This window comes from Salvelinus namaycush, chromosome 3 (assembly GCF_016432855.1).
Source record: "Salvelinus namaycush isolate Seneca chromosome 3, SaNama_1.0, whole genome shotgun sequence".
Lineage (NCBI taxonomy): Eukaryota > Metazoa > Chordata > Actinopteri > Salmoniformes > Salmonidae > Salvelinus > Salvelinus namaycush.
Genome location: NC_052309.1, coordinates 55,787,252 through 55,814,117, shown reverse-complemented (window position 1 = coordinate 55,814,117; position 26,866 = coordinate 55,787,252). Strand labels below are relative to the sequence as shown.

At 40.9% G+C, this 26,866-nt stretch overlaps 2 protein-coding genes across 2 annotated transcripts in view; both read right to left on the bottom strand.

Annotated features, from left to right (window-relative positions):
* Positions 1-1,276: 1,276 nt before the first annotated feature.
* LOC120032747 (histone deacetylase complex subunit SAP30L-like) lies at positions 1,277-16,612 on the bottom strand. Its single transcript, XM_038978936.1, has 4 exons — positions 15,968-16,612; positions 13,875-13,997; positions 13,500-13,598; positions 1,277-3,229 (listed from the first exon to the last, which is right to left on the bottom strand). Exons 1-4 carry the CDS (start codon positions 16,151-16,153, stop codon positions 3,101-3,103), a joined length of 537 nt encoding a protein of 178 aa, XP_038834864.1. The 5' UTR covers positions 16,154-16,612; the 3' UTR covers positions 1,277-3,100.
* A 1,711-nt stretch (positions 16,613-18,323) lies between these two features.
* LOC120032737 (gametogenetin-binding protein 2-like) overlaps positions 18,324-26,866 on the bottom strand; it is a 32,798-nt gene continuing 24,255 nt past the window's right edge. Inside the window, exons 8-13 of the mRNA XM_038978926.1 lie at positions 24,432-24,608; positions 21,152-21,305; positions 20,079-20,204; positions 19,736-19,893; positions 19,289-19,522; positions 18,324-19,109 (exon numbers count right to left, since the gene is read on the bottom strand). Coding sequence (XP_038834854.1) covers positions 18,921-19,109; positions 19,289-19,522; positions 19,736-19,893; positions 20,079-20,204; positions 21,152-21,305; positions 24,432-24,608 — 1,038 coding nt within the window. The 3' untranslated portion in view covers positions 18,324-18,920. The remainder of the gene's footprint in view (positions 19,110-19,288; positions 19,523-19,735; positions 19,894-20,078; positions 20,205-21,151; positions 21,306-24,431; positions 24,609-26,866) is intronic.

The window sequence follows — 26,866 nt, the reverse complement described above, 5'->3', positions numbered from 1 at the left end:
TAGATCAATATATCTACAGCAATCAAATGATATTATCTAAATGTAGACGAAACAAATATTTTTCAATTTACGGTTCTATTCCTTTTTGGGGCTGGGACAGATGCATGCTATTTCGCCTGAACTAAGAGAGCGGTCTTTCGATTGAACAGCCCACAAGATAGTAGTCCCATCAATCAATCAATCAATCTCAAAGTATATCCTATAGGATATAATAATCGAATTAAGAGATGTAGGCTATTATTTCAATGATAAACATACAGTGTATATAGCCTATGAACAAATATTTGCTTATAGGTCAGAATAATATTGGTTTGGAATAGGCTATTTGCAGAAGCCTAATCATACATGACAACACGTTTCACATCAGAGAGGAAAAACAATCAAATTGGCCAGAATAAACCATTATTAGGCTAAATAAAGAGGCTGAGCCAAAACCTAAATCCTTATATTGTATAACTTATAACCTACGTGGTCTAACTTAGTTCTCTACAAGAAAGGGGTTCCTCGAGCAAAGGTGTACATCTGTGCGCGTTCAAGTTCATTGCTCATCAACCAATCATGCTCAGGCAATATTTCTTTGAAAAACAAAAGTGTCATTCTCCAACATCAATGCAAACTATATAAATTCGCCTATGCGAAAACTCACTGAAAAGGTGTGGTAGGCTATGATAGTAATTAGTAGCATGCAGGGAACCTTGTATTCCATAGCCTTTGTAGGGAAATGCAAAATATACAGCCTGAGCAATGTCCTTATTTCCTGATATTGGTGCCTCAATTCTGGACATAGCCCTACTCGTGCATGGACTAAATTATTGCAGAGAGAAAGGGCTAGGCAGGATACACATTTTTTAATTGTCCTTACAAAGTCATACAACTGAATTTATATATATATATATATAAGGCCTGTGTGTGTTTTTAGAAAACTAAAATAGACAGTATCATAAAAGTATAGAGGTTTAAGTCCTGTGACCTGCATAGAGCAGTAGGTAGATCTAGTGTTTCTGCTCAACCACTGGGGGGCCCCAACAGAATGCTGCTGGACACCTGGTGGTGGATCTAGTAACACAGAGCAACCTGGCCTCCGGGCAATTCATGATTTGGGGCATTTTTTTAAATATATCCCTCCATTTAGTACGACTACATAAGTCTCCCAGCTATTCCTTTGTCTATGGTTGAAAAAGCATGAAAGGAGAAGTTTTGTCCAGTCGCTAATTCCATCCACCCACTAAAATCAGAAAATGGCGTGACTGCCCCACAATAAACAAAAGACAAGCCATTATGTACAATACATTTATTAAAAGCAATAAGCAGCCATATTTAAATAAATGTGTCTTCTATAATACAACAATTGGGTTAAGCAGCACAGCCAATATGCTAACATAGGAGAAAAAAAAGAAGAAGAGGGAAATCTGACACTATAAACCTACAAGCAAAAACAAAAAAAAGCCATCGATAGTTCAGCAAATGACACATTTGACATGACTAATTGATGGTGTAAGATGGAAAACAGTAGACATAACTTATTACGTTGGACTTAAATAAGGTCTGGGACAGAGAACCTAATCAATACTAAGGCATAGCATCATCTGTGAAAAGACCACTGACAAACAAAACAGCGCGCATACAGCAGTGTTGAAGTGAACAAGAAAATCCCAATTAGTGATAGAGAGAAAGCAAAAACATTTTATTTAAATTTTTTTACAACTCCCATCTTCAATAAGCGGTAGGTAGTGTTATCGTGTGGTTGCGTGCCCACGAGACACACACATAATTTCAACACTGTGCCAGGAGAGGAAATAGACTTGACAGCTGAGGGTGACATGATTCCACAGAAATACATTGCAATAGAATAGAACAAATGTATTGTGAACACTAAGGCAAAGTACAGCCAGTGCTTGTGTGCACTGTGAAAACTATTTAGGTGGTTCAAATATGGTTCATTGCTCTCAAGTTGAGACGTTCTACGTGCTTGTGTTAGTACAGCAACAATTCTTCTGAAATAATATAATAGTAGTAGTAATAATAATAATAATAATAATGCATTTTAAACCCCTAATGAACAAGTTCAATTAATTGCTTTAAATTAGTCTCAAAAGCTGAAACCATGAAAATGAACAGACTGAAAGTTACTTTCCACCAGACACACACAACTTTACAGAGACCTTACAATCAAGGATGAACTAAAGTACTGTACTGACATCTCACAAAAAAGTAGAAAATGTAGTAAAGAAAAAAGTCAGACATAACATTTCCACCAATACTTGAAAAGAGCTTGGTATTCACTGAAACGCCATTTCAATCTGCAGTGTGTTTCAGTGTATAAGACGGGAAAGAGCGGGTAAAGTCAATGTAAAATGTAAAAAAGGGTCAGGGCCAAATGCTACATCATTCAACTTCAGTCATCCCATGTATGTCATAACACTGGATGAGTATTATAAAACTGGGTTGTTCGAGCCCTGAATGTTGATTGGCCAACAGCTGTGGTATATCAGACCGTATACCACGGGTATGACAACATTTATTTGTACTGCTCTAATTACGTTGTTAACCAGTTTATAATAGCAATAAGGCACCTCAGGGGTTTGTGTGATATGGCCAATATACCACGGCTAAGGGCTGTATCCAGGCACTCTGCTTTGCGTCATGCATAAGAACAGCCCTTAGCCATGGTATATTGGCCATATACCACACCCCCTCGGGCCTTATTGCTTAAATTCTAGTTGGACACCAGAAAATGTGCAACGCTTCCCAAAACCTTATCCACCATCTTTTCATTCACAAAATGCTCCATGACTAGTTTATTGAAATATTAAGTTTGCACACTCTGGTTTGACACAAGCCTTTCTTAAAGTTGTTAACAGTCCATGCAAAATACAAAAAATACAAACAAATCTTTAAGGCAGTTCTCATACATTGCATTCTATCGTGTTGCTGATATCTTTATACTCTGCGTATTTTGTACATATCGGCATATTCACATTACAGAATTACATTACCCTGCGGAGAGTCTTGACAACAGTCTGAAATCAGATTAGGCTGCCTGGCGGAAACACCTTTTCATCAAACACACGTGCTCATGTCCAAGACTTATTGGTGGCCTTTATTCCAGCTGTTTGCTGCCCTCCGATTTCTGGTCCAGTCGGCTTTTGCTGCTCTTCACCATATAAATAAAGTATGTGAGAGTCTCCTTCTCGTTCACTGGGATATTCCGGAAGTGGCGACTGACAGTCTGAAAACAAATAACATTGCATTGAGGCCAAAATCATTTAGTTATCACAGAGAAGAACTACATTCTATCCAAAGTGGTATGTAAGACAATAGAGGTGTAGAGGTCAGTTTAATCAGTCTATTTTTTGAACATCCAGTTGTTTTCTCCCCAATTTTAATAAAAACATTGTGGTGAGGATTAGTGGTATGGTCAGGGGCGCAACTTTCACTGGGGACATGTTTCCCCCCACATTCTGAATTTACATTTTTGTCCCCCCAGTTCTTTCATTGGAATGTAATACAAAAAACCCAAGCACAGGTGTGCTTTAGGACCATGCGGATGCCTCCAAGCGATCGGGTAGGCTGTTGGGAGCGTTTATCTGACTGGATAAATAAAAAAATAATAAAAAAACTTCCACTTCTAAAACCAAAGTTGCGCCCTACCTCATCAGTCTGGTTAAAGGGACACTTCGGGATTTTGGCAAGGAAGCCCTTGATCTACTTCCCCAGAGTCAGATGAACTCATGGATACCATTTTTATGTCTCTGCGTGCAGTTTAAAGCATCCATTTAACTCCCAACCAAATCAATGACTACAATTCTGACAAGGATCAGAACTCCATAAATAAATTCAGGAGACCCCGTCTAAACCCAAACAGATTATTTGATTTAAAATAATAAACGTGAAGGGAAATAAACATCCTCTATGTAGTCTCACCAAGGGCTGTTGCGGTATTACCGTCACACCGGCGGTCATGAGTTATGAAGGCAGTCAAATTCCATGTGACAGTTTAGTCACAATAATTAGGCTTCAAGCTCTGATGCTGCTGATGGTCATCAGTAGCCTACCAAACTGCCTTGTACTCAGCACTCTATATTCCCTCTAATCACTCTGACATCAATACAAGTCTAATCAAAATTCTAATCAAACACTTCATGAGAGCTTATGAGCTCATGTTGCGCAACATTTCTATAGGCTATGCAATTGCGCGAGAAAACAGAGTAATGGCCTCTATTAAAAAGAGGATCCAATCAGCTTTCTATAGGCTAAGCCTACTATATTTATTTCTCAACTTTCCTAATATTAAGCACATTGCTTATCTTTACAACAGGAGTATAGCCTACCTGACCGGCATGAAAATGAACCACGGGAAAAGCGTCCTCCATTTGCTATTTAAGTGCATAGATGACATGTATTTTCCCCACTACCCCTGTTGAGACAGGTGCATGATAATGATCCATTCTAAATCAAAACAAATTTCACCAATATTAGCCTATCACTTGTGAATGATATATTATCACTTGTGAATAATGCCCAGCGTAAGGCAAGAAACAATGCCTTTTTTGGGGGGGGGGACTTTTCTGATCAAAGTCGCACACCTCATGTAGCCTAGCTCATAGGCCTATATCATTTGATAAGGTTTGTATCAAATCAAATGTATTTATAAAGCCCTTCTTACATCAGCTGATATCTCAAAGTGCTGTACATAAACCCCAAAGAGCAAGCAATGCAGGTGTAGAAGCACGGTGGCTAGGAAAAACTCCCTAGAAAGGCCAGAACCTAGGAAGAAACCTAGAGAGGAACCAGGCTATGAGGGGTGGCCAGTCCTCTTCTGGCTGTGCCTCTTCACGTCAATTACCGTGAAACCGACAGTTATTTGATTTGCTTGACAAACACCGGCCGACTAAATTGTGACTGCCACAGCCCTAGTCTCACCCAGCTCCATTCAGGGCTGGCAGTTCCACTCAATGGGGGCAGCACGTAGAGAGCAGTAATTGTTTGGACCTGTTGACTTGTTCTTTATTAATGACATGACAGGCTCATTAATGGAGGTCTAGGCCTCTACCGCCTAGGGAAACATTTCATTTATTGCACACTCGTAACTGTCATAGCCATCTTGCTAGCTAACTTAGCTAGCTCAAACAATCAGTATTTTTCTGTGCTATTTCTGCACTATGACACTTATTAAAGCCTTGAATCTCATAGGGATCCCTGTCACCACTGGTCATCTAGCTAGCCACGTAACCAGCAGGGTTGCATACGTTTCTATTGGACTAGAGCTAACTAGGCTGGCTAGCTAGCTAATGCTAGCTAATGCTAGCTGGCTAACGCGAGCTGATAATCATGTAGCAGCCTATGCTGACTAGTATTGCTAATATACTAGCTAGCTAATGCTGGGTCCGCAAAAATCAAGTAAATGCTACTGAACTCAGGACAAAAATCACGTTTCCACATTGTAGTGGCTACTAATGTTTTGGTTGTTTGTTTATTTGCTTAGTGACATTGCGAATATCATATTTTTGTAATTTAACTCTAAATTTAACTACCGGTATGTACAGTGCATTCCGAAAGTATTCAGACCGCTTCCCTTTGTTACGTTACAGCCTTATTCTACAATGGATTAAATCATTTCTTACCCTCAATCTACACACAATACCCCATAATGACAAAGTGAAAACAAGTTTAGATTTTGTTGCAATTTTATTAAAAATAAAAACAGAAATACCTTATTTACATAAGTATTCAGACCCTTTGCTATGAGACTCAAAATTGAGCTCAGGTGCATCCTGTTTCTATTGCTCATCCTTGAGCTGTTTCTACAAAATGATTGGAGTACACCTGTGGTAACTTCCATTGGATTGGACGTGATCTGGAGCAACGAACCGCCCTTGCTGTCTCAGCCTGGCCAGGTCCCCTCTCTCCACTGTGATTCTCTGCCTCTAACCCTATTACAGGGGCTGAGTCACTGGCTTACTGGTGCTCTTCCATGCCGTCCCTAGGAGGGGTGCGTCACTTGAGTGGGTTGAGTCACTGACGTGATCTTCCTGTCTGGGTTGTGCCGTGGCGGAGATCTTTGTGGGCTATACTCGGCCTTGTCTCAGGATGGTAAGTTGGTGGTTGAAGACTTCCCTCTAGTGGTGTGGGGGCTGTGCTTTGGCAAAGTGGGTGGGGTTATATCCTGCCTGTTTGGCCCTCATATCCTGCCTGTTTGGGTGTCATCGGATGGGGCCACAGTGTCTCCTGACCCCTCCTGTCTCAGCCTCCAGTATTTATGCTGCAGTAGTTTGTGTCGGGGTGCACCAAGACTCTCCTATAGCTGGTCACCCAGCCAAACTGAGCAACTGGGGGAGAAGGGCCTTGCTCAGGGAGGTGACCAAGAACCCAATGGTCACTTTGACAGAGCTCCAGAGTTCTTCTGTGGAGTTGAGAGAACCTTCCAGAACGACAACCATCTCTGCAGCACTCCACCAATCAGGCCTTTATGGTAGTGGCCAGACGGAAGCCATTCCTCAGTAAAAAAAGGCACATGACAGCCTGCTTGGAGTTTACAAAAAGGCACCTAAATGACTCTCAGACCATGAGAAACAAGAGTCTCTGGTCTGATGAAACCAAGAATGCCAAGAGTCACGTCTGGAGGAAACCTGGCACCATCCTTACAGTGAAGCATGGTGTTGGCAGCCTCATGCTGTGGGGATGTTTTTCAGCGGCAGGGACTGGGAGTCTAGTCAGGATTGAGGGAAAGATAAACGGAGAGATCCTTGATGAAAACCTGCTCCAGAGCGCACAGGACCTCAGACTGGGGCGAAGGTTTACCTTCCAACAGAACAACAACCCTAAGCACACAGCCAAGATAATGCAGGAGTGGCTTCGGGACAAGTCTCTGAATGTCCTTGAGTTACCCAGCCAGAGCACGGACTTGAACATCTCTGGAGAAACCTGAAAATAGCTGTGCAGCGACGCTCCCCATCCAACCTGACAGAGCTTGAGAGGATCTGCAGAGAAGAATGCAAGAAACTTCCCAAATACAGGTTAGCCAAGCTTGTAGCGTCATACCCAAGAAAACCCGAGGCTGTAATCGCTGCCAAAGGTGCTTCAACAAAGTACTGAGTAAAGGGTCTGAATACCTGTGTAAATGTTATTTTTTGTATTTTATAAATTTACTAAAATGTCTAAAAGACTTTGAATTGTCATTATGGTGTATTGTGTTTAGATTGAGGGGGGAAACTATTTAATCCATTTCCGAATGCACTATATCTAATCCGGTTTTCGCATGAGAAAATTAGTGAAGTCCCAAATTCCCGGCGAGATACTGCGACACACACTTACTGATACGAAGTCTCAGAAATAAAAGATCCGGTCACGGATTAGGAACCACTCCCTTTGAGGATACTGGAGTTCTTAGGAGAGGAAAATGACTTTGGATAATTGCCCTAATGAAATCCCAAGACAGAAGTTAACTCTTATAGAGCTGAGTCCTTCTGAGACAGCTTTACCAAGTTCTTTAGATGGGCTACTAACTAATGAACAAAAATATAAATGCAACATGTGTTGGTCACCATGTTTCATGAGCTGAAATAAAAGATCCCAGAATGTCCCATATGCCTCAATCTTATTTCTCGACAATGTTGTGCACAAATCTGTAATCGCTGAACATTTTTCCTTTGCCAAGATAATCCAGCCACCTGACAGGTGTGGCATATCAAGAAGCTGATTAAACAACATGATCATTACACAGGTGCACATTGTGCTGGGGACACTAAAAGCCACAGATGTCTCAAGTTGAGGGAGAGTGCAATTGGCATGCTGACTGTAGGAATGTCCACCAGCGCTGTGAACGTTAATTTCTCTATCATAAGCCACCTCCAACGTCATATTAGAGAATTTGGCAATACATCAAACTGGCCTAACAACCGCAGACCACGTTTAACCTCACCAGCCCCGGACCTCCACATCTGGCTTCTTTGACGGCGGTATCGTCAGAGACCAACCACCCGGACAACAGATGAAACAGAGGAGCATTTCTGTTTGTAATAAAGCCCTTTTGTGAGGAAAAACGAATTGGCTGGGCCTTGCTCCCAAGTGGGCCCATGCCCTCCCATGGCTGTGCCCCTGCCTAGTCATGTGAAATCCATAGATTAGGTCCTAGTGAATTCATTTCAATTGACTGATTTCCTTATATGAATTGTAACTCAGTAAAATGGTTGAAATTGTCACGTTTATATTTTTGTTCTATATATATTTTTTTTTTTAACTAACAGGACAGCACTGCTGTATAAAATCAGTAATGTACGATTTTTAAAGCCTGCCTACTGTCACTGTGGCAATAAACAAATGAACCATTTGTCATTTGGATATGTTGACACTAAGCAGTACAAGCCATAATTAGGTTGGAATAAGCTTATTTAGACAAGGAACGAGATTGCAAGAGGGACGCGAGTAGTTTCTCCTGCCTGTGGGTCTGGCACTTTGGCTTTCTACTCTACCAGCCAGCTCCCCTTAGGCCAAGATGTCAGGCGAAACTGGTTTCGCAAGTTGCAGTTTGTTTTGGATAGCCGCTGGGAGACTTGGCATCAAAACAGACCATTGTATTTAATAGTCCAGTATTATGAAGTACATCTAGATTGCAAAATGCGAAAACTCCATATAGGACAACAATATATGAATACATTCATCAAAGTTAAATATTGTGCCTGGTGCTTGTCTTTAGCTGGAATAGATACCCCACTGCGGTGTACACTGTTAGCGTTCTATAACATACTACAAACATATTACTGCTGTAGGCCCTGTGGTTAAAACAAATAAAAATCCCAAGACAAACAAGTTAACCTCCCCTTTCATGTAAATTCCACAAATTCCAGTTCCCTTGCTTAGGGGGACCGGGGAGGATAATTTTTATGCAGAAGGGTTGAGAAGCTCTTTAAAAAAAGGACATTCTAGCCATTAATTAACTATTAGATAGCCTTAAATTATATATTTTAATACACTGAAAGTATGGACCAGAATAAGGCTCTCCTCCTCACTTTTCAGTTTGCTGCAGCTAGTGACTGGAATGAACTGCAACAAAGACTCAAACTGGACAGTTCTCAATCTCTTCATTTAAAGACTCAATCATGGACACTCTTACTGACAGTTGTGGCTGCTTTGTGTGATGTATTGTTGTCTCTACCTTCTTGCCCTTTGTGCTGTTGTCTGTTCCCAATAATGTTAGTACCATGTTTTGTGCTGCTACCATGTTGTGTTGCTACCATGTTGTGTTGCTACTAGAGGTCGACCGATTAATTGGGGCCGATTTCAAGTTTTCATAACAAATCGGAAATTGGTATTTTTGGGCGCCGATTTATTTTTTTACACCTTTATTTAATCTTTATTTAACTAGGCAAGTCAGTTAAGAACACATTCTTATTTTCAATGACGGCCTAGGAACGTTCTGCCTCGTTCAGGGGCAGAACGACAGATTTTTAACCTTGTCAGCTCGGGGGATCCAATCTTGCAACCCTACAGTTAACTAGTCCAATGCTCTAACACTGATTTACATTGCACTCCACGAGGAGCCTGCCTGTTACGCAAATGCAGTAAGCTAAGGTAAATTGCTAGCTAGCATTAAACTTATCTTATAAAAAACAATCAATGACTGTCATTGCTCAAATGTGTACTTACACATAAACATCAATGCCCTTCTTAAAATCAATACACAAGTATATATTTTTAAACCTGCATATTTAGCTAAAAGAAATCCAGGTTAGCAGGCAATATTAACCAGGTGAAATTGTGTCATTTCTCTTGCGTTCATTGCACGCAGAGTCAGGGTATATGCAACAGTTTGGGCCGCCTGGCTCTTTGCGAACTAATTTGCCAGAATTTTACGTAATTATGACAACATTGAAGGTTGTGCAATGTAACAGGAATATTTAGACACATGGATGCCACCCGTTAGATAAAATACGGAACGGAATAAACGTTTTGTTTGAGGTGATAGTTTCCGGATTAGTCAAAGGTATATGGTTTAGAGAGAAATAGTCGACGCGTTATAATTCCTGTAATAACTTGCGGCTGAATTTGAAAGGGGTTCCTTCGTTATTTTACCGTTCATGTCTTCCATAGAGAATGTCTTGATCTACTTCAAATAAAGTCTGTGTTTCGTGCAGGCTTAAACCGCCTCGACGTTTTGATACCCGTGTAATTCTCACTAGGATAAGGTAACGTTTGTCAACATATTTTCATAAATCCACTCTACAAAAAAAATGATCTTCGCTTATATTTAGCCAATATTGATCAGAGTTATCTTGTCCTATGAATATCTACAGTTATAAAATTGGCAAGGTGGTGTAAGCCTACACGAAACACAGACCTTATTTTAAGTGAATCTAAAAATATCCTATGGAATAAATGAAGGAACCGCTTTTCAGATTTTGCTAGGTGTCATGGGAATTATGACTCGCACTTTGGTCGTCAATTCTTACCATGCCCATTATTAAAATAGGATTTCCTGCATATAGAAATGACAGTTTTTGTTTTCAACATTCATCACAGGTAACTTAAACTCTATTTTTATTCAAATAGTTGAGAGTATTTGTCTCCTAAGCAGACTCTTCAGTATCATTGTCACTTCAGAGCTGTGTGTGTGTGTGTGTGTGTATTTATGTATTCAGTGTTGTTGCAGTTGTCATTATTACAAAAATGTGTGTGTGTGTTTATGATATATAACATATTTTTTTATTTATTATAAATCGGTATCGGCTTTTTTTGTCCTCCAATAATCGGTATCGGTATCGGCGTTGAAAAATCATAATCGGTCGACCTCTAGTTGCTACCATGTTGTCATGTTGTTTTGCTACCATGCTGTGTTGGCATGCGTTTCTGCCTTGCTATGTTGTCGTCTTAGGTCTCCCTTTATGTAGTGTTGTCTCGCTTGTCGTGATGGGTTTTGTCTTATATTTTATTTATTTTTAATCCCCCGTCCCCGCAGGCCTTTTTTTTTTGTTGGTAGGCCATCATTGTAAATATGAATTTGTTCTTAACTGACTTGCCTAGTTAAATAAAGGTTAAATAAAAAATAAAAATATTGTTTCTGCAATGAGAAATTACCATCTTCAGCGAAGATACAACGAATTTCATGGAGTATCACAATCATTTTTTTGAGATCGTATAGCGGTTTTCTCTACAAACGGCTCTTTTTGGTGAACGTCAGGAATCGAACATGTGAAAGAGCCATTCATTTGGCTCCCTGATTTGCATACTACTAGTATCTTCTCTGAAGATGGTCATTTCTCATTGTTCAGAAACAATATAGTGAGGAGAGAGCCTTCTGGTCCACACTTTTTCAGTGTATTAAAATATATACTTTTTAAGGCTATCTAATAGTTAATTAATGGCTTGAGCAGTCAGCACCAGGAGGAAGGCTAGAGTAGAGGCAGTTGTTTCCCCCCCATATGGCTCCTGCAACTTGAATGAGCCTCAAAAGGAATATGTATCTCGCATAGAACACAAGTTAGTAAACTATTCTACTATGGGGTTGTTTGAGTATGTTTTAATAACAACATTACATGGCAAAAATAGTAGCACTGGAAAGTTGCATCCTGAGTGACAAAGTATAGGCTGTGCACACAGCATAACAGAAAATAAAATATTTGAGAATACACTTATTTGGGAATATATTTCTTAGAACAGACATGCTTCTGTATTAGGCTACATCATCTCCAGAGATGTTTATTGCGGATCTACACTGATCTCAAAAACAACCTGTTCAGGATTCATATAATGAAAATCCGTCGCAGTAAAGGAGAACTTCAACCCCTGTGTAGAAATACTTATCTTTCTTGCACTTGTAGAAAGATGCCACTCAAGGAGTAGAGAAATAAGCACGGTAGCAATGGAAACCAGGGACCCCCTCTTTTTTTTTTTTTTACTTCTTATGGCTGCAAGGCAAAGTGTTGAGTAGCCAGTGAAATCGTGCCCATTTCAAACGGCATCCTACTCAAATCTTGCTCGTACAATATGGATATTATTATTCTTTTTGGATAGAAAACACTCTCTAGTTTCTAAAACCGTTGGAATTATTTCTCTGAGTGAAACAGAACTCCTTTGGCAGCACTTTTCCTGACCAGGAAGTAGAATGTCAGAAATATATGCTCTCTTCAACTTCCTGCCTATACATGGTCATGACACGTAGGAGTCTACGTACACTCCATACGCCTTCCTCTGGGTGTCAAGATGATGTGAGAGAAGAAATTTTGTGTTTATCTTGGTCTGGGGTGGAATAAAAGCTATTTCTTTGACGTGACCGTCCACTTCCGGTACTCTGAAGCGCGCGACTTGGAAGTGTGATTGCCTTCTGTTTTGCTGCCGTAATGGATGACTAACATCTCCGGCTCGGATTTTATTTGATACATGTGACCATATCATCGTAATGTATGTTTTTTCAATATAGTTTAATCAGATTATTGACATTTTTTTGGGAGTTTTGCCGTGTTCCGTCCTCTGACTTTGATTACGTTGGAGAGAATTGTGCCACTCGGCTAGTGCCAATGCTAAGTGAAGAGGGAAATTTGCCATTCTGAATCCAAACAACGACTCATCTGGACAGAGGACACCTTGTTCAACATTCTGATGAAAGATCAGCAAAAGTAAGACCCACTTTATGATGTTATTTCATATATCTGTCGTGCATGTGAACTGGTCGTGGGCGCCCAAGTGTTTCTGGCTATCGTGGCTATGCTAATATAGCGTTACATTTTGTTTTCGCTGTAAAACATTTAATAAATCGGAAATATTGTTTGGAATCACAAGATGCCTGTCTTTCAATTGCTGCACACTATGTATTTTTCAGAAATGTTTTATGATGAGTAATTAGCTATTTGACGTTGGTGTCTGTAAATATTATGGCTGCTTTCGGTGCAATTTCTGATTGTAGCTGAAATGTAAACTATGGTTTATACATGAAATATGCAAATTTTTCGAACAAAACATATGCTATACAATAAATATGTTATCAGACTGTCATCTGATGAATTTGTTTCTTGGTTAGTGGCTATTTATATCTTTATTTGGTCGAATTTGTGATAGCACCTGATGGAGTAAGAAACTGATGGAGTTAGAAAAGTGGTGTCTTTTGCTAACGTGGTTAGCTAATAGATTTACATATTTTGTCTTCCCTGTAAAACATTTTAAAAATCGGACATGTTGGCTTGATTCACAAGAAGTGTATCTTTCATCTGGTGTCTTGGACTTGTTAATGTGTGAAAGTTAAATATTTAAAAAAAATATATTTTGAATTTCGCGCCCTGCACTTGAGCTGGATGTTGTCATAAGTGTACCGGTGTCGGGCCAGCCAGCCTAACAGGTTAACAAAGGCCAAAATTGCTGCATTTCTTACTAGCACTTATTTCACCAACATTTGTTTTGCTTGCAGTGACTGTGATATGTGGTTGTCTTACCTATCTTAGTTGAATGCACACTAAGTCGCTCTGGATAAGATTGAACGCTAAATGACTAAAATGTAAATATTGGCCTACCTCAGCCAGTTGGGCCTTGTTCAAGCCAGGTCTGGTCTGGAGCTTGTAGTGTCTCTTGTAGCGTCTCAGCGTGTTTACCTGAAGCTGGAACAGGTCCACCTAACATCACAGAAACAGACATTGTGAGGAAAGAGTGGTGTGTTATTCATTAAGCATTGAATATCTTTAAGCACATCTGACTGTTCTCTATCAATTATATTTCACACAAAAGAATGCATAGAACTGTCATGCTATTATGCCTTTTCATCAATAGTCATCTTATGTTCTTTTTCATATCTACTCAACTTGATGTTTTTTTCTTCAAGGAGAAGCAGTGTCATTCTTAGAGACACATGATTAAAGGGAGGACAATGGGCTCGTTTTCCCAGCTGTTACCTCTGGCACTTCCACATCATGATCAGGAGACTCCCCTCCGTCGTCACTCGTCTTCCTCTTCCTTTTGTTACGGACACTCTGGATGAAGTTTTTGTGGAAGTCGCATATGTAGAGGTGTCGAACCTAAAATAAGAGGAATAAGAGTGTACAAAACATTTCCCATTACATATACTTACCAGTTGAATCCAGGTGAAAGCTATGATCCCTTATTGATGTCACCTGCTAAATTGCTTCAAATCAGTTTAGATGACGGGGAGGAGAAGGGGGATATCTACTAAGCCGCTCGCTCCTGTAAGATGGGAAGGCAGAGCAGGCAGTGGCCCGGTTGTGTGAACCAAATCGCAGAAAATAAACAAATGAGGAAAATCCAAAGCTTTGTGGACTCAGAGGAGTGCCAGATAGCTTTATGGGACTCTGCTTCCCTACAGTTTGGGCCTGGTTCAGGCACCTAGCCACAGAGATTTAGGTCTGTAAGCATACAGACCTCCTCCCACGCATTTGGGTCTAGGGTGTCAGAGTCCAGTTGCTTCCCCACATCCTCCAGTAGCTCAGCCTGATATGCCTACAATACAGAGTCCTGGTACATCTTCTGAAAAATTGAGGCAGTAAAGCGCTCCGTCTTTCAAGGGAGTGAGGGCCTGAAGTTGTTAGCCAGTGACTGCTCCACCGAGGGAAGGTTACCAAACCCGGATTCCTCCATGTTGTTCGTGTTCAGGCCCGGGGGTGCCTCTAACAAGAATCTTGCTAGTGAGAAGTTTGTCCAACAGGCTCTTAGCTTCCCTGAGGCAAGCTGGTAGTGCAGGGAGCAGTTGTTAAAGGTCCTTTAACAGGCCGAGCTCCTACGGGAGACGACCACTCAATGCAGCCAAGCACGAGTTTTCAGTGTAGCCTATTAATCGTCTATAAATGTTGAAATATCTTCACGCCTACAATACAAACCTCTAGGCTTCCGTCATAAGAGTAAAAAAAAAACAATTACAGGAGGCAGTTTGGAAAAAACAATCTTGTGTGAATCATCCTCTGGAATAACGCACATGCTTGGATAATAATTACAAAACCAGCGTCTCATGATACCGTCCAAATAGGGCTATAACATAGCAAAGAATAGGCTTCTCAGCATAGAGTGCACCACATCATCCCATGGGATCAGTCAAGGCTGCACACAGCAGAAATATCACTGAGCTATTATAGTTTGTACACATCACCTATATTCAAACAAAGTAGGCCTTTTATAGGCAAATGGGAAGCATCATGCTCATGTCAGTCCTCTAGAACGCAAATGTTGTCTTCCTAGTAGTAGGACTCTGCAATAGTGAGGTTTTGAGTATGTGTGCACCGTGTTTTGGGAGGCGAGCAAGAGTCGACTCGTGCACTACTAGCTATGCAGGGTGAAACCAAATTGTCTATCTGCAGACTGCGGTTATAAACATGCCGCGCCCACTGCCATTAGGTTGTTAAGCGCCGTCTCTGACACACACACACCAGAACAGTCCGTAACCGTAATGCACCAACGTTGGAAACCCCCACCTAAGAAGAAGGCTGCTGGTTAGCTAGGATACCCGTAGACAGTGTTCTTCGCCACCGCCTACCGAGCACTGTTTTGCCGCAGTTCTATTAACGTTACAGCGAGGGAAGTAGCTAGTTTGTGCAACCCAACACTTGCACCAACGCAACCCAACACTTGCTTAACGTTAAAATATCTGCGGAGAGGAGGCGGGGGGCGAAGGACACTGTGGCGGTCGCCTGGCTAGCTAGCAGCATCAATGGCAGTGGGCGCGGGATGTAGTAAACACGGAATGTTGGTGGACCTTCTCGATGAAACAGCCAAGGATTGGAGGTCCTCCTTGTTTGATGTTCCACAAACTAATCCAAATGAAGCCATAAGCAATCAGAGAAATCCAATGTTCCGTGATTATGGCGCAGAACAATTGTAAAACAATAGCAAATAGATAAGTGAGGTTGAATTTGCCAACAAGCTGAAGCGTGCGCGATTAGCACATTCTTGCCTAGAAAACTGTCAGTGGGAATGTCTACGGGGCTAGCTAGCTACCTCGTCTCATAGTTGGAACAACTAGTTAGCAATACACACTTACGCTTTTGTCGATGTCCAGCTTTAGTTTTTTCTGCGATATGCTTTTCTGGATCCGCTTGCTGAAGGAAGCGTTTCCAGCTGATCGTCCGCAGCGCTCACCATCCTCAATCAAACAACACGTCTGGCCGTAAAACGGAGGAGCCGGAGGTCCATCGTGACTGTCTTCTTCTGTGCTGAACCCGTTCATGATAGTTGGTTTGGGAATCTTCTTGTAAAAGCCACTGAGAACGTTCTGTCGTCCTTCAATGTCCACTTTCTTCTACAGACAAGCGTTTAACGTCGTTACCTAACAACTTATTTTATATTAAACCAATGCGAAAAATTAGATAATGAAATTTCACTGTACTGAGTTTCGTCGTCAAGCTAGGAACCCATACCACAATACAGGCTAGAATGCCAAGAAAGAGACAGGACCTCAAGGTGGCTTGCTAGCTAGGTAGCTACTGCTAGCGAACAAAATTCCTAAACTGATAACACGCAACCGTTACTTTTCTATCATTCGTACATGTAGCTCTAAACAGTTCACATATCAAACTAAATCGGAACACTTCAATCGTCTTTCACTGATTAAACCATTTTGAAGACATCACGTATTTCATAGACTTCACCTCAACAGCCGCGGTATTCTTTCAGAATAGCTTGTACAATGAACACGTCCTGCTACTGCAGCGGAAGTTTTCTTACTGGATCACCATTGGTCATTTTCTAATAGAGGCGGGATTAATATGTTTTGTATTGCTCTTCGGTTGGTTAAAATGTATGTAAATCGTCCAATTGTTGCTTCCTGGATCACGATGCGTATTTGTTTTGTATGAAAAGATGAGTCTGAAACGGCCAATGTGCTCAACTGTGTAATCTTCATACTGACAAACATAGACATACATTTCTTTGTGTGCATTATATACGGATAGTATAACAATACTAAATATGCAGTAGCGTAATAATGTTATGACGTACTGTAAGTGCCTTAATGTGTTTGGACCCCAGGGAGAGTAGCTGCTAATGGAGATCCTTAATACAAATACTGTACAATGATAGTCTGATATTATTTGTCTAAACGCGGTCGTTGTGTAGTCTGCTTTTGAATAAGATTTCCTTATGCATTCTTTTAGACGTCTGCAGCACACATGAGTTATCAATTTGTTAAAATACAGAAAGTAATATCCGTGGTCTTGAAAATGTAGCCAACCACTGCCCTAATCAGGACGTTTCCCAAAAGCATATTGGTTAAATTAAGATGCTTTTGGCATACCAGGCCTCGATGACAGGTTTGACAGGTTTTTCTAAAGTAGCTAGGTGATTTATTTTAAATATGAATAAATAGTGGATCTTTTTTTTTTTAAAGGATTACAGACTGACTCAATTATAATTATACTGCAAATTAAATGGTGGTTAGACATCTCAACTTTTTATGGAACAAGGCCCAAACTATATTTAATGCTTTAAAATTGGTGCTTTTAGGAGACATTGCCATCCTCAAAGTAACTAGTCAGAAGAGTACATTGCTACAGTATAGAAAAACAGTAGTAAGCTCTGTCATCATGTAACGTGTGACCTGTCCCCGGCAAGAGCTGTCCCCTGCAATGTCCCACGATTATAAAGTAGCAACTCTGTAGTTAAATTGATGATATTTCAGTAATCAAAAGCTGTATCAAATCGGATTTGCATGTAAAAATGTAGTCTCACCTTCACTCGTTTTATGGCGTTTTATCAGTGATACAATTTCAACCACCGAATGAACCCCAAAAAATGAACAGCCAAAAAACAAACAGCATAGGCTACCAAATTTGGGTGATTCTAAAATTACTACATAGACTAACATGACCACACCGCTGCGAGTGTTGCAAAATAAATGTACACATACATGTTATTCAATCATTGCCTCCACACTGCTTGCACACTTCAACGAGCAACATGCGCGCCCAGTCTAGTCAGTATGTTCGAGTAAAACATGGGGTAATCTATGTATGTGTTGTAGTTGAAAGAACTGTACATTTAAAATGGATCGTTAAATATAGTTCAATTATTTTTTTTCCCCCAGCAACACATTTCCCAAAATCTGGTCACGTTACTTCACATTCACGTGCATGTTGCATTCTTTTGCAACCAACGGGAGCCAAAGTGCAAACTTGAAGAGGGAATTTATTGCAAAACTTTCCATGTGTATAATAACAAGTTATTGGAATGGAATAATTAGTCTAACGAAGGTACAGTACCGTGCCTTCGGTCAGCTCCCAATGATAGGCCTGTGAAGCTAAACTTGTCATATTACGCCATCTACTGGTTATTCAAAAACATAGCGCATGGTAGGTAGCCAGGTCAGAAGCACGCACTAATAAATAATATCAAAACGCAGATCAATAAATATTTTTTTATTTAGTAAATATTACACATTGTCTTACTGTAAAATCTTTATATTCAGATCATTTCATGTATGTACACATTTATTGGTGCAACTTATTCCACTAAAATTAAGTGTCACAGAGTAAGACACACAAAATGGAATATGCGGGGGAAAAAACGACATAGGACTGACGACCAACATCTAAATCCTAATGTCACAGCTTGCAAGCTTGATTATCAGATCTACTGTGCTACAAAAAAAAATTTTTTTTAATCCATCAGCCCTACAAAATGAGACCAGAAAGAAACAGCTATGTTTGGTCAGGCTGAGAGGGAGAACAGATGGGGCGACAAGGTGAACGGGGAGAGGTGACAAGATAGGTGAAAAGTAGGGAGAGAGATAGATGGAGAAAAGATAAACAAATGGAGGGAATTAAGAATCACATTTACTTCAACCACAGAGTGGGGGAAAATAAAATAAACACCAGACCAAAATGTACTTCGATTTTTTCCAATTTTTTTTAAAAGGCGGTACGCACAGAGCAGTGCTAATAATCATGAGTGTTAAAAAGATTTCACAACAGTAGAGTAGTGCAACAGCAGGGAATTCATTAATTGACGCTGGTGGTGGCAGCAGCGAACCACTCTCCACCGCCGCGGCAGTACTTCGTAAATTTATCCTTCAGGTGCTGTCTGTACTGGTCGCGGTTGTTGTAGAAGGACTTGTTGCTATCCACAAACAACTGGATCTCGTCCTGCGTGAGGCAGTTCTCTTCGTCTGAAGTCACTTCAGAGTCGGTCTGTTTTCAATAGAAAATACAGTTAAATGGACCTTCCAAACACACACACACACACACACACACACACTGAATAAATATTTTACATCCTACAGCACCACTCATATGGAACTCAAAACGAGTACAAATAATGACATCCAGCACTGAAGTGACTATCACAGCTTTTTTTAAATTTCACTGACCAGTAGTTCCATGAGACTGTTGGCTCTGGTGTTCCCCTGACCACACACGTTTGCCTCCAGATAATGACTCATGTTCTTTTGATGTTCTGCCCATGGTAACTGCAGTGCAATGCTAGAAAAGGTGTCACAGCACAACTTGGCACACATCTCTTTGGTTCTGCACACACGTGACGTTGTAGAAGTGTTTTGCCCTCTCCTGTACCCTTCCATCACACAACCCTCTGTTTTTCGACCCTTTGGAGAAAATAAATGTTTTATAGTTTCGTTTAATAGTTTCACCTGATTAGCAATGAATGACGTCCTAATCATAGCTCTGACTAGACTAACATAACATAAGGAAAAAATGTCAAGGGGAAAAGTCAATTTAAATGATAAGCTATACAAATGGAAAGATCTGAAAAAATCACATCCCTACTATGGTGAAATCAAACTAAATTCTCATCTCACCTGATCGTTACATAACAAGCCCTTGCTCTTTCTTTTCTTATTATTTTTCTTGCCCTTAGTGTTTTCTTCAGAGTTAGCCCAGCACTCCACACAGCTGTATACCCAGTCCACCTCGTCTTCATCACAGTGATTATGATGGTGACCACACAAGTAGTCTCCTTCAGATGACAAGACACAGCAGCAGTGAGAAAGGAGACCGGTGAGGAGTCAAAAAACATGACAGGCATCCTATCCAGATACACCACATTCTGTCTTACAAAAAAAGAAGACAAATGACAGCAACACCAGGCTTGGAAAAACACATCACTATTTGGACCACACACACAAAAAAAAATGGACCAACCTGCTTCCTCATGGTTGCAGATTCCCTCAGTGCAGGCGACGTCAGAGCCCTCCCGTGAGCCAGTCTCGCTGCCTTCCATGCTAGAAGAGTAGCCACAGTCACTCCCATTGCTGTGGGGTGACAAACCTGGGGAAAGGACAAGGAGAAAAATCCTTTAAATGAGCTCAACAAGTGCCTGAGGCTGGTCTAGCGGGCAATGCCGGCTACCCATATACAGATAACTGCCAGAATAAAGGAAACACCAACATAAAGTGTCTTAATAGGGTGTTGGGCCACCAGGAGCCAGAACAGCTTCAATACACCTCGGCACATTATCCACAAGTGTCACGAGAAATTCCATAATTTGATGTTTTGTTGATGGTGGTGGAAAATGCCATCACGGGTGCCACTCCAGAATCTCCCATAAGCGTTCAATTTGGTAGATCGAGTGGAATACTACGAAGCAAGCTACAGTAGATCAACTCAGGCTTTTATAAAGCTAGCCAGCTTCAGTTTCACATTCCATGTCATGCTTCAGCTGTACTACGACAGTGGATATTGCTTGTCCGCCTGCCGCTAACTCAAGCAGGCTTGAAACTGCGAGTGCATGTTGCACATGGCTAGTGTGCAACACTAAGTTCTTCATTGAGACTAGGCTGAAGCAAATTCGTGCCACATTTTCAATTGTGCTGGAATCAAAATGAAAGAAAAGTTATTTAGCAAATTCAGCAGTCTATGGTGTGAATAGGGCTGTTACGGTGACCATATTACCTCCACACTGGCAGTAACGAGTCATGACCGCAGTCAAATTCCACGTGACTTGATTCACGGAAAGTAGGTTTCTCCAAAACTGCACTCCGATGCTGCTGATGGTCATTAGTAGCCTACCAAACTTGCCAAAGGCCAGTCGCTAATGGCCTGGTACTAAACACTCTATAGTCCCTCTAATCACACTGACAAATGCAAATGTGATCGAAAATCAAATTTAACACTTCACGAGAGCCCTGGCATTCAGAGTTTGAGTGAAAGATTGATCTTACCCAGGGTCAGGTATCTGGTCTTAGGTGATGGTTGGATATTGGTGGCAGCTTTACCTTTCTTGACTTTAGGAACGGTGCCGTCTGGGCAGCTGCAGGACATAGTGCTCTCGTTGCTGGTGACGACCACCTCCACACAGCCGACATGACCCTCCACCTCTGGGCTTCCACAGGCCTTGCAGCCTCTTCTCTCCACAGACTCTAATGAAGCCTGTATGGGGGAACATAGAAAATGACAGAACAGTATTATATTATTGTTAATGGGATGACCACAAAGGGGTGGCAGTAGGCCTGTCCCAGACAAAAACAATCTTGGTCGACCGAGTCGTCTGTTCTTTCGACTAATTGATTGGTCTATATTTTGTAACATGTATTTTTCCATATATAGACACAGCCCATGTTTTAATAAAATCAACTATATGCAGGCTACTGAGTCTGATAATTTTTAATCACAGTGCTTAAAGGCAAATTACTAGAGGGAGCCAGAGATTAATATAGCCTAATCAGAAAGAAAAAAAACCTGGGCCCATATTCACAAAACCTTCTTAAAAGAAATTTCTTCTTTACTATAGACTTAAGAAAGTTAAGCAAAGTTGCTATTCCTCAAAATAGTTCTTAGACATTTTCTTGCACTATTTCTTATGTTTCTCCTTAAGCAAAAAGTTAAGAAATTTGATTCTTGAAAATAAAGTTATTGGAAATGTTCTTAATTCCAAGATAGCTAAACCCTTTGTCTTAAACTCAGGGCAGTGAGAGAAAAAGTTCATGAAAGCAAATTAACATGTTTAATTCACTCAAACTTCTGAAAGTTTCAGTATTGATTATTTTAAATCCAAGAACATGTTTTAGAACAGTAATCTCAGTAAAAAATATGCTAACATGATTGCCAGTGCTAGCGAACTAAAACAGTTGCCTAGCAACAAACATCTTAACATTTATAAGATGATATTTGAGAAGTTTGTAAGAAAATCATTAAATCTTAAGACATTGTTGGGGAATTGAACTTACTATGTTATGAACTTCCTATTTTTGTTTTCTTAACCTTACATTTTTGCGCAATAAGTGTTTTGTGAATCTGTGCCCTGTTCCCGACCCTCCTCCCCACTGCTGCTGGCCTTCTGCCTTTATGCTCCAGAAGTGTCTGGTAATAGGCTACACCCGAGGTCGGCAACCTTTTCCATTTGCATTTACATTTTACATTTACTCCATTTGGAGTGCCAATTTATCGTACCATTTCTACTGATTTGCATGCCAGTTATGTTTTTCATGTGCACATTTTTGTGGAACAGCTTAATTTAATATGTACAATCAAGTCATCATATCTCAAAGTCAATGTCATGTGCAGGTAGAAAATATTGTATAAAATTCACATTGGCTACGCATGGCCTGTCTGCAAGGAACTTGAACATTTTTATCAACTATAAACTTGGTCCTGCAAATTTACAACATAGTATAAAATATTCTGGGCCCGAAGTTTCCAGTGCCAGTGAGCTCCTGACAGACACAGCTGTAGGCTATTTGCGCAAGGGATAAGAAGTAATTAGGTAGGACTATTTCATGACGTTTCCACCCAGATTAGAGCACAACTTTTTTTCCCCCTTTCATAATGGGTGATTATGAAAAGGAGAGAGCTGGAAAGATTTTTCAAATAGGCTACGTTGAGGAACTAAAATCAGAACACTCAAAACATGAGCACAATGGCAGCTCTTCCTTTAAAGAACTCCAGGCCTCAAGAGGGCAGATAACCCAAAAACACGGGTGGAACTAAAAAATTGAGCCAGGATTTCTGGAGGGACTACTTTTACATGCGCACCTGGCAGATAAGCATGGGTATAAAATGTTTGGGCTTAGCTTTGCTTGGGTCCTCAACATACAAACAGCTCATTGTTCAACTGGTATGTAATGTTTGGAATTATTTATTATGTTGCATCCAGTGCTTAGCACAATTTACATGTTTAACTCTGGTAGGAGTGGTGACTTTTTTGTGTGGATATTTTCTGACTGCAGAAGTAATTGCTTGAAGTGCTAGATTAAATTGTTTAAACGTTTACTTTATTCAAAGCCATGCTTTGTTGCTGTGTCATGCATTGTTTATTGTGTAAAATAATGCATGTTTATTCTCTGTTTAAGGTTATCAACCTATTCCTTATTCCTCTGTCATTCAACTACTCTATTCAACAAATCAACTGTTTCAACATATTCAACAAATGGCATCAACCATAATAAAACACTAAAAAGGAATTGATGTAAAAACAGACTTTGTTTACTTGCTGTTTGAGGCAAATAAATTACTTTGAGAAGCTCCACAGTGTTAGTGAGTTAAGACAAATCAGAAAACACCATCAGATCCCCAGACAGGCACATTTATAAGCTTACATTTGCACGCAGGCCAGGTAGTCTAGGCCTACTTTTATGCGTAATCAGGTGCGTTTCTCACAAGTGTAGCATAGGTTGTGCACTCCGCAAACAACGTGTCCACTCCAATAATGAGAACGATAAGACTAATAGTAATAATAATAAATTGAACGTATTAACAGAAATTACAGTAACCAAACAAACGTAAATGAGAAATTATTGGAATTAACAGTAAATGTAGGCCTACTACTGGTGTGCCATTCCCGGGCCTCTGCAATGGATTAGTCCACTCATACAGGCGTCGTGTGCCATAACAAAAATAATACATATTTGTGACTGCTCAGACATTTTTTTTTTTTATCTTGGTCGATTAAAAGCCCATCGATCGACCCCCCCCCCCCCCCCCCCCCCAAAAGTACAAAATAAAACATGCCTTTAAAAAAGAAAATATTTAACTAGGCAAGTCAGTTTAGAACAAATGATTTAAATGACGGCCTACCACGGCCAAACCTGGACGACGCTGGGCCAATTGTGCTCCCTATGGGACTCCCAATCACAGACGGATGTGATACAGCCAGGATTTGAACCAGTGACTGTAGTAACACCTCTTGCACTGAGATGCGGTACCTTAGACCGCCCTAAGTGGCAGTGTTATGGGCAGGGAGAGTTATGGACTTATAAACACTGTATGACCATTTGAAAGCCATTAGTTGCTATTTAAACCTATGGATGCCAAACACTATGGATGCCAAACACTGAGTGTGAATAATAAAAAAGGTCACAAATAGAATGCTTTAGTAATCTGGCAATAACATGATTAGCTTGATAATGAAGAGCCTGGATAAGGTTAACCACAATGTGGAACAAGTATGCCGGACAAGGGCATGTGGGGACAGTTTCCTAGAACAGACTCACTGGTATTTCCCTGTTGTCATACTGCCTTAGTACTCCTGTCGTGTGTAAGAGTGGAGAAAAAGATTACCTCATCCAGGCTCTGCTCTTTGCAGTCGGACATGTTGAAGCCGCACTTGTTTTTTCGTCTGTTCTTCTTCTTCTGCCTCTTCTTCTCCTGCTTCAGCTCCTTGGCCCTCTCCTCCTCCGACAGCTCTTCACACAGCTGCTCCAGACGACTGATGCCTTGCACCTTCTCCACCGCCATCTGGGGAAATGGGTGTTATAGTAAAAATTATTCGGCTAAATAAAAGGTTTAATGTTGACTCAATACATATAGCGCCTTCAGAAAGTATTCATACCACTTATTCAACATTATGTTGCGTTAAACTGAATTCAAAAATAGATTAAATACACACAATACCCCACAATGACAAAATGAAAACATGTTAAGAAATTTTTGCAAATTTATTGACAATGGATTTTTTTTAGTATTCACACCCTTGAATCAATATAGGTTAGAGTCACAGTTGGCAGCAATTACTGCTGTGAGTCTATCTGGTTAAGTCTAAGAGCTTTGTACACCTGGATTGTACAATATTTGGCAATTATTATTTTCAGAATTTTTAAAGTTCTGTCAAATTGGATGTTGATGATTCCTAGACAATCATTTAAGCAGATTTAAGTCAAAACTCGGCCAGTCACAAACATTCACTGTATTCTTAGGTAAGTAATTACAGTGAAGATTTGGCATTGTGTTTGGGGTTATTGTCCTGCTGAAAGGTGAATTAATCTCCCAGTGTCTGGTGGAAAGCAGACTGAACCGGGTTTTCGCCTGTGCTTAACTCCATTCCTTTTCTTTTTATCCTGAAAAACTCCCCAGTCCTTAATGATTACAAGCATATCCATAACATGCTGCAGCCACCACTATGCTTGAAAATATGGAAAGTGGGACTCCGTAAAGTGTTGTATTGGATTTGCCCCAAACATAACACTTTGCATTCAGGACAAAAGGTTTGTTGCTTTGTCACATGTTTTGCAGTATTACTTGAGAGTCTTGTTGAAAACAGGATGCATGTTTTGGAATATAAAAAAACGTTATTCTGTACATGCTTACTTTAAACTCTGTAAATTAGGTTAGTATTCTGGAGTAACTAAACACAACAAAAAAAGAAACATCCTCTCACTGTCAACTGTTTATTTTCAGCAAACTTCACGTGTAAATATTTGTATGAACATAAGATTCAACAACAGACAAACTGTACAAGCTCCACAGACATGTGACTAACAGAAATTGAATAATGTGTCCCTGAACAAAGGGGCGGATCAAAATAATAAAAAGTAACAGTCAATGCAGCTGGTTGCCACACCAGATACTAAGTACTGCAGTGCATCTCCTCCTCGTGGACTGCACCAGATTTGCCAGTTCTTGCTGTGAGATGTTACCCCGCTCTTCCACCAACACACCTGCAAGTTCCCGGACATTTCTGGGGGGAATGGCCCTAGCCCTCACCCTCCGATCCAACAGGTCCCAGACGTGCTCAATGGGATTGAGATCTGGGCTCTTCGCTGGCCATGCAAGTTCACTGAACACTGACATTCCTGTCTTGCAGGAAATCACACACAGAACGAGCAGTATGGCTGATGGCATTGTCATGCTGGAGGGTCATGTCAGGATGAACCTGCAGGAAGGGTACCACATGAGGGTGGAGGATGTCTTCCCTGTAACGCACAGCGTCGAGATTGCCTGCAATGACAAGCTCAGTTAGATGATGCTGTGACACACCGCCCCAAACCATGACAGACCCTCCACCTCCAAAATCGATCCCGCTCCAGAGTACAGGCCCTGGTGTAACGCTAATTACTTCAACGATAAACGCGAATCCGACCATCACCCCTGGTGAGACGAAACCACAACTCGTCAGTGAAGAGCACTTTTTGCCAGTCCTGTCTGGTCCAGCGATGGTGGGTTTGTGCCCATAGGCGACGTTGTTGCCGGTGATGTCTGGTGAGGACCTGCCTTACAACAGGCCTACAAGCCCTCAGTCCAGCCTCTCTCAGCCTATTGCGGACAGTCTGAGCACTGATGGAGGGATTGTGTGTTTCTGGTGTAACTCAGGCAGTTGTTGCCATCCTGTACCTGTCCCGCAGGTGTGATGTCCGGATGTACCGATCCTACACGTGGTCTGCCACTGCGAGGACAACCAGCTGTCTGTCCCGTCTCCCTGTAGCGCTGTCTTAGGCGTCTCACAGTACAGTCATTGCAATTTATTGCCCTGGCCACATCTGCAGTCCTCATGCATCCTTGCAGCATGCCTAAGGCACGTTCAAGCAGATGAGCAGGGACCCTGGGCATCTTTCTTTCTGTGTTTTTCAGAGTCTGTAGAAAGGCCTCTTTTTAGTGTTCTTAACTGTGACCTTAATTGCCTACCGTCTAAGCTGTTAGTGTTTAACGACCGTTCCACAGGTGCATGTTCATAAATTGTTTATAGTTCATTGAACATGCATGGGAAACAGTGTTTAAAC